General features: G+C 47.7%; 1 protein-coding gene across 1 annotated transcript; it reads right to left on the bottom strand.

Annotated features, from left to right (window-relative positions):
- Positions 1-346: 346 nt before the first annotated feature.
- Positions 347-1344, bottom strand: TAS2R38 (taste 2 receptor member 38). The gene is given in 4 exon segments (XM_024758064.1): positions 347-477; positions 480-613; positions 615-801; positions 804-1344. Coding segments are annotated over 4 exon segments (993 nt in total).
- Between the last annotated feature and the right edge of the window lie 7062 nt (positions 1345-8406).

The raw sequence follows: 8406 nt of genomic DNA, 5'->3' as shown, positions 1-8406 counted from the left end.
ACCAACCCTGCTATCTTGGGATTTAGATTCCATTTCATAAGAGGTGATTTCTCATGGTTTGGTTCATACCAAGCACTAGTAAGCTATAGTATACAAAGAATTTACACTGAGTACTTCACTTCTCTATTTTGTTCATTTTATCAAGACACATCTAGACAACCAGTGCCATTCTACTTGCCTAGGCCATGTGTAGAGCTTTAATTATTTTATTCTACTGCGGGTGGGATCATGGATGTAAAGTAGAGAGACTTGGAGTTATACTTTAGAAAAGAAATTGGAATCGGTTTCTGAAGGCTTTGTGAACAATCAGAGGCATAGTTATGAAGAGCCCGTTTTGTGTCCACTCTCAACATAGATCTGGCATCCTGGGATCTGCCTTGTGGTCCGCCCTTACCTTTAGGCTGCTCTGAGCCCGGAGCAGAATGGTCTCCACAGCTCTCTTCAGCTTGGCATTGCCTGAGATCAGGATGACTGTTTGCCCGAGGGGCAGGCTGCCAGTATCCCTGCACAGACCATGACCCCGCTCTTGTTGTGCCACAGCATCAGCAAAGGCACCGAGATGAAGCCAGCGCAGAAGGACACCACATACAGGCAGAAGAAAGAGACGAGACCCGAGTGCTTTGATGTGGGCCTCCAGGCTGGGGTCCTGAGAGTCTCTGGTTTTGGCCCTCCTTGTCCTCATGTGCCTCCCCAGGGAGACAATCAGCACCACAGAAGAAACCAGAAAAAGCAAGAAAGAAGGGGTGGACCCCAGGCTGCAGAAGAGGAAGGAATGAAAGAAATTGAGTTTTCTCAGTTTCTCAATTGAGTATTGTTATTCATGAGTAGCATGGTTGCAACTGAGAAGTGAGATCTATTGAAAAAGTCCCACAGATAGAGAACAATGCAGACACAGGGAAAAATTGCACCCAGGAGCATCTGGGGGATCTTCCTGGAGATCCAGCTTGCCAAGCAGAGGAGGAAGGTGTGAAAGAAATGGACAGTCTTGGAGCAGTAGAGGAGACTAAGCCAAGTGGTGAGCCAGAGGCCAGCTTGATTTACGAGCATCCAGAACATGAGGATGGTCTGGTAGCAGAGGCCCAGCGGGTCTTTTATCGACTGGAAGTGAGTAAGCTGGATGGCATCCAGAAAGAGCAGCCCGTGCAGGAAAAGCCAGGTGAGGCTGAGATTCAGTAGGACAAGATCACAGTTGCTCAGTGGCCACCTCCTCACCACGACCCAAAAATTCATCAAGGAAATGAAGGCATTGACCGGGATCCCTACTGCAAACTCCAGGACTGAAAAGAACAGAAATGCATTCCTGACTTTATAGGGCACAGTTACAGTGGCAGTCAGAGTCGCCATGATGTCTCTTCTTACTTGGCTAATCTAAGACTCAAATACCGCCCAGCAGAGAAGGGTAAGTGTACATTCTGAGCCACGACCTTTCCTGCACAAGACATCCAGCTCTTGCTCTAGAGCTATCCCAGAGTGAGTGCATAAAAAGTTCTGACAGTAAACTTAGAGGGATATTGTTGCTTTAGAATATCTCTTGGATACACACGAAGGCTCATCATAAGAGTAGAAGAGTGATGGTTCTATCTCTTGGGTGATGCAGAAGCTTTGAATAAACCCAGGTGTTTCTGTAACAACAGCCTTCCCAGAGGACCATGGCCTGGCGTGAGGGATGCAAATAAGACAAGGTCTTGATTTCCCAAGCCCAGTTTTGCATGCCCATCTGGACCCACACGAGTGGAGAGGAGAGCAGGATTTGCTTATGGGTTTTAAGGAGACTGGCAGCAGACAAAGCATATATTCTCTGTGAACTAGGGTTTGAGATGGTGCCTCTTTCCATTTGCATGCCTTCTATCACCCCTGAGGGTGACTGATCATAGACTATGTTTTTAATATGGACAAGTGCATGGTTCCTCCCCTGTATGACTAGTATGACTGCCATTGCCAAAGATTTCATTCAACCATCATTATTATGCCAGGTACTGTGCTTGGCAAGAGGAGTATTAACATGAACAAGGCCAGCATCTTGCTAGGAAGGGGTAGGGGGTGGGTATCTGGCCTGGATCATTGCCGAAGCCTTACAACTGCTCTGTCTGCTTCCCATCCCACCACCCACACCCCACTTTCTACAAAGCGGCAATAGTGATCCTGTTAACATATAACTAAGATCATGTCATTGCTCTGTTCAAACCTTTCAGGGCCCCCCATCTCCTTCACCGTATCAGCCAAGTTTTCACAGTGGCCTAGAGGGTCCTGCGTACATAATCAGGGCCTCTGTTCCTTCTCAGATGTCCTCCTCTGAAGGGCGCTCTGTGTTCAGAGTGTGGGCTCTAGAGCCAGGCTTTTTCAGGTCAAGGCCTGGCTCTGCTGCTTCCTCTCTGTGAGAACTTGGCAAGTGATTGAACCCTCTTCGCTCATCTCATATGAAGTAGAGATGACGAACAAAATAATACCTACCTCAGAGGGTTGGGAGGATGACCTGAATTGACACATGTAACATGACTGGGCTTGTGCTTGGCACATGACGTCCAATCAATAATGCTAGTTATAGAACTATCATATGAGCCAGCAGTTCCTCTTCTGGGTATATATCCAAAGGGAATGCAAAAGGATCTCAAAGATATGTCCTCATTCCCATGTCCATTGCAGCATTATTCACAGTAGCCAAGATATGGCAACAACCCAAGGGTCCATTAATGGATGAATGGATACGGTGGAATATTATTCAGGCATGAGAAAAAGGGAGTCCTGTGATTTGCGACAACATGGATGGACCATGAGGACATTGTGCGAAGTGAAATAAGCCGGACAGAGAAAGACAAATAGTGCGTGGTATCACTTCTACTGTACGTGGAATACGAGAAAAAGAGTCGAACATAGAAACAAAGAGTAAAACAGTGATTGCCAGTGGTTGGGAGGTAGGAGAAATAAGGAAAGGTTGGTAAAAGGGTACAAATAAAGTCTGAGGATCCAGTGTATAACATACAATGTATAACACTGAATTGTATAAATAACATTTGCTTAGAGAGTAAAACTTAAATGTTCTCACCAAATATATATAGGTTTCACATGTAAGTGAAAACATACAATATTGGTTGCTCTCTGACTTATTTCGCTAAGCAGAATACTCTCCAGGTCCATCTATGTTGTTGCAAATGGCAAAATTTCATTCTTTTTTATGGCTGAGTAGTATTTCACACACACTCTCTCTCTCTCTCTCTCTCTCTCTCTCTCTATATATATATATATATACACACACACACACACACACATCACCTTTATCCATTCATGTGTTGATGGGCACTTAGGTTGCTTTCATATCTTGGCTATTGTAAGAAAGTATGTACATTTCTGAGAACAAAGTGAGCTTCCTGTTTGAACATCACTGAGCTGAGATTCCTCAGTCCCTGCAACCTCACTCTCCCTCACCTACTTAATTATCTAGATGCAAAGCAAAGGCGTGGAGGGGGAGAGACAGCAGGGAAGTCCCATGAGGCCTTGAGAAAGGAAGCCAAGACAACAGGAATTGTGAAGAAATGGCAGTTTATATGTGAAAGAATGTATTCCTCAGGGAGAGAGATCATTTTAATTTAGATGGGAAAGTACGGCTAAACGACTTGAGATAAGGGAGGTAACTGAAACAATTTAGTGTTAACGGGACAGACAGCTGACAGGAAACAGATGACTGGGATGGTGTTGTTCTGAAGTAGGGCCATGGTGACGATGGAGGATATTGCCCCCAGGAAGGTGCCAGGGTAGGAAGGAGCCCTGTGCTCTGATGGGTGAGACGAGGCCAGTGCTGCCTTGTAGCAGGTAAGACTGGAGGGGCTGGGCTCCTGAGCAAGACTGTTTCTTTGACTTCTGTGAGAATTATAATATAAAGTGATCCATGATTGGCTTCTTCTCGTCTGGCACCTGCCCCCATTCCTACCTAGGGACTGGCTTCAGTTCTTACCCTGTGGTTAGACTTATGGAGGTGATCTTGGGTGGCCTCGGCCTGCAGTGGCTTGAAGCAAGGTCTCAGTTCCCTGACCAGAGATTGAAGTCAGGCCACAGCAGTGAGAGCGCTGAATCCTAGCCACTAGACCATGAGGGCCAGTGGCCAGTGAGAAGTCCCTGGCTTGTCTGCTTTGTAGAAATAAATTTCAGCAAAGCAATGGAAAGTAGTGAAACAAGTAAAGTGTTTATTAGGAGGAAAAAAGTACCTGTGAATAGGCGCACACGGGCTGGCTCAGAGAGAGAGTCGCACCTCCATGGTGGTTTGAATCACTTATGTGGGCATTTCTTCTGGGTTTCCTCTGGCCAATCATCTCGCTTTGCCTGGCTCTGAGTCCATATTTGGTTTAACTCCGGGTCCTCCCCTGTGTGCCTGTGCATCTCTTAGCCAAGATGGATTCCAGCACAGAGGCCTATGGGAAGGTTGACACCACCTATTATGGGGTGGCGCCCCCTCCCTTTTTGGCCCCCGAGGAGCCTTTCTGCTCCTGTGTAGTTGGGTAAGTCTCCTTGACCTCAAGAATGGGAATATGTGGTCTCTTTATCTTTTATCTGGGCGGCACTCAGGTCCTCCCTGCCCCTGCCATAATCTTTATCTTGGAGTATCTGTCCACAGGGGACAGACTCCAGCTGCTCAGCCTGGGGCCTGTCTATCTCCTGCCTCAGAGGGTTGTCTGAGACCAGTGGGAAAGAACAGGTAAGTTGCTCTTAGGAAGCATGGCACCTGCGGATGAGTCTTGTGTCTCCGAGCTCCCCAGATAATCGAACTGAAGAGTCATGTAATCCCTCCCATTTTCCCAAGTCAAAGCCAGCTTGGGATCCAGAATCTTCCTATCATTACTCAACAGCTGCCACGAGGTGGCGCCAGACCACTTTGAGACCTGGAATTCCTGGCCTGCTCTCCGTGCAGGCTCACCCCAGTCATTGATTTACTCTTGCAATAATGTGACGCGTATGTCACAGAAGTGAAATTTTAGACACCATTTATCATGCTATGGCAGGCTGAATGTCCTTTAATCTCAGAGTTGCTGTGCGAAGAGTGTAGTGATACTTCCATTTTACTGATGACAAAGTGGAGTTTCAGGAAGGATAGTTAGATATCTTGGCCAAGGTTACTAAGTGAGGAGTTAGGATGTTGATGCTTTTAGATGGCATGTAGCCAAGAGTCCCGGGAATTCACAAATCCAGCTCTGCCAATCACTCCGATTACATGAGAGGAGCAGCAGGGAAATGGGGTGTAGGGCGTGTGTTACTTTATTGAAAGCTAGACCAGCGTCTGAAAGCTCCCAAGGTGGAACTCTGGTACAGCTTGGTTTGGAGCATGCAGCAGACCTAGGCAGAATCCACGCATCCAACTTGCCATTCTGTTCATGGTAGTTATTGCTAATTGCCTGCAGACTATTAGTTCTCTCCTTTTCATTGCCAACAGAACCCCTGTGTTATTGGGTCTGTCAATATTAACTAAAAATAAACTGCATTTCCCATCTTTCTTTCAGATAAGAGTAGCCAGTGAGACACAAGAAGACATTGGATGGGATTTTTTAGAAAGCCCTTGCCTCCTTTTCTTCTTTCTGTGCCTGAGCTAAGATGTTATGGTTGGAGCTCCAACCATGAGCGAAAAGCCAAGAGAATCTCAATCCTAAGTTTTTGAGTTTGTGAAACCACACCAGTGACTACTGTGCTCCAGAGAGAGCAGAGAAAGTGAGAAAGGTAATATCTTTCTGTCTTTAAGTCACAGTGCTTGGGCCACTGTGACTGGAAGCTGAATGCAATGACTAACTGATAACTTGCCTGTGAGAAGGGCTCTGAGTCCATTTGCCCATCTGGGGATGTGAAGCGAGGAAGTGGACCATTGAGGGAAAGGCAGCCTGCCCTGTGTCTAGGTTCGTTTGTCACTAAGAGGCAGAAAACAGGAAGCGCAAGAGAGGAAACAAAAGGAAGGACGTCTCTGCTTCCTGCATTTAAAGCATATCCTGTCCGTTTTGAACTGTCAGAGGGAGGAGGGCAGAGAGGTCACGCCAGGGGAGATGAGGGTAAAGATGGTCTCACACAGCTTATTTCTGTTGCTCTACCTTTCAGTTTTGCTCTTGCTACTAACCGATCCTGCTGCAGATTCTCTGCGTTCCATTCAGAAGGAGAATCTGGGTTGTCTGGTGCTCACACGGCGGGCGGTGTCTGGAGATGCCAGTCAGTTGAAGGACTGGCTGTCTTGGGTTAGTGCCCGGCCCAGGTCCAGTCAGCACAGGTGCCAGCACGGAGTCTTGTGATTAGGGACATACTTGGGTCACTTTCCCCAGCAGGGACCTGTGGGTAGGGATTGCTTTAGAAGGTGCTCAGGCCCCTTTCTGAGCTTTATTTTGTCCACTAATATGAATTATGGAAGAGGAGGTTTTAAGTAAAAGCTGGTAGAGCTGTGAGACGCTGGATGACATCAGCCCTGTTCTGTTTCTCTGTAATGGCGAAAGGAAGAGAGCACGGAGCAGCAGTGACACTTCGAGGGTCACTGTCTAGCAGAGACAAGGGAGATGGTGTGACGCGGAGATTCCCAGAGAGCAGATGGCGAGGGAGTGTGTGGGGGAGAGAGGCCAAGCCAGAGAAGAGGGCAACAACAACAGCCAGAGCCTGTGTGTGGCTGTGAGACATTATTGGCGCCCTTAAGACATTCCCTATGGCTTTCTTTTCACAGTTTCCCCTGGGGTGGGGACCTGCAGGAAGCAGGCTCACAGGAAAATTTCTGTAAATTCAGTGTTTTATGTTGAAAAAAATTATACATGCCATTACTTTATACTGCCATATTTTTCATAATTCCAAATATTGATTCAAATTGCCTATTCCTCTCCAAGGACTTTGACTAAAGTTGATTTTCCAAGAAGATGTGTTATGTACCTCTCAGTGTGTCACCACATACCCCTAGATTACATGTATTCCTGAACTAAAAGGCACAATTCTATAGGGAGGCCATATAATTCAGAGGGACTTGGTGGGGATTTGAAGGTCCTACAATTGCAAGTGGTTGTAGAAGTCAGCAAAATGTTGCCAATATGTTGCTTGTAGGTTGGACTGGAGTGGTTAGAAATTTCTGTTGAAAGTATTTACACTGGACAGAGGGAGACAATGAGAGCCTGCCATAGCAAGGCCATCAGAGACTATTTGGTTGCCAGGTATAGAAACTCACAGTACATGGCTGCAGGAAGGGATCCTGGCAATGGTGATGCTGGTGATGGTGATGCTGGTGATGGTGATGGTGGTGGTGATGATGGTGGTAGTGATGGTGGCGGTGGTAATGGTGGTGATGATGGTGGTGATGGTGGCGGTGGTGATGGTGATGGTGGTGATGGTGATGTGGTGGCGGTGGTGATGGTGATGGTGATGCTGGTGATGGTGATGCTGGTGATGGTGATGCTGGTGATGGTGATGCTGGTGATGGTGATGCTGGTGATGGTGATGCTGGTGATGGTGATGCTGGTGATGGTGATGCTGGTGATGGTGATGCTGGTGATGGTGATGCTGGTGATGGTGATGCTGGTGATGGTGATGCTGGTGATGGTGATGCTGGTGATGGTGATGCTGGTGATGGTGATGCTGGTGATGGTGATGCTGGTGATGGTGATGCTGGTGATGGTGATGCTGGTGATGGTGATGCTGGTGATGGTGATGCTGGTGATGGTGATGCTGGTGATGGTGATGCTGGTGATGGTGATGCTGGTGATGGTGATGCTGGTGATGGTGATGCTGGTGATGGTGATGCTGGTGATGGTGATGCTGGTGATGGTGATGCTGGTGATGGTGATGCTGGTGATGGTGATGCTGGTGATGGTGATGCTGGTGATGGTGATGCTGGTGATGGTGATGCTGGTGATGGTGATGCTGGTGATGGTGATGCTGGTGATGGTGATGCTGGTGATGGTGATGCTGGTGATGGTGATGCTGGTGATGGTGATGCTGGTGATGGTGATGCTGGTGATGGTGATGCTGGTGATGGTGATGCTGGTGATGGTGATGCTGGTGATGGTGATGCTGGTGATGGTGATGCTGGTGATGGTGATGCTGGTGATGGTGATGCTGGTGATGGTGATGCTGGTGATGGTGATGCTGGTGATGGTGATGCTGGTGATGGTGATGCTGGTGATGGTGATGCTGGTGATGGTGATGCTGGTGATGGTGATGCTGGTGATGGTGATGCTGGTGATGGTGATGCTGGTGATGGTGATGCTGGTGATGGTGATGCTGGTGATGGTGATGCTGGTGATGGTGATGCTGGTGATGGTGATGCTGGTGATGGTGATGCTGGTGATGGTGATGCTGGTGATGGTGATGCTGGTGATGGTGATGCTGGTGATGGTGATGCTGGTGATGGTGATGCTGGTGATGGTGATGCTGGTGATGGTGATGCTGGTGATGGTGATGCTGGTGATG

Source organism: Neophocaena asiaeorientalis, unplaced genomic scaffold (genome assembly GCF_003031525.2).
Source record: "Neophocaena asiaeorientalis asiaeorientalis breed wild unplaced genomic scaffold, Neophocaena_asiaeorientalis_V1.1 scaffold206, whole genome shotgun sequence".
NCBI classification, from domain to species: Eukaryota; Metazoa; Chordata; class Mammalia; order Artiodactyla; family Phocoenidae; genus Neophocaena; species Neophocaena asiaeorientalis.
Note: the sequence above shows the minus strand (reverse complement) of the source record. Positions and strands in the feature narration are given on the sequence as shown.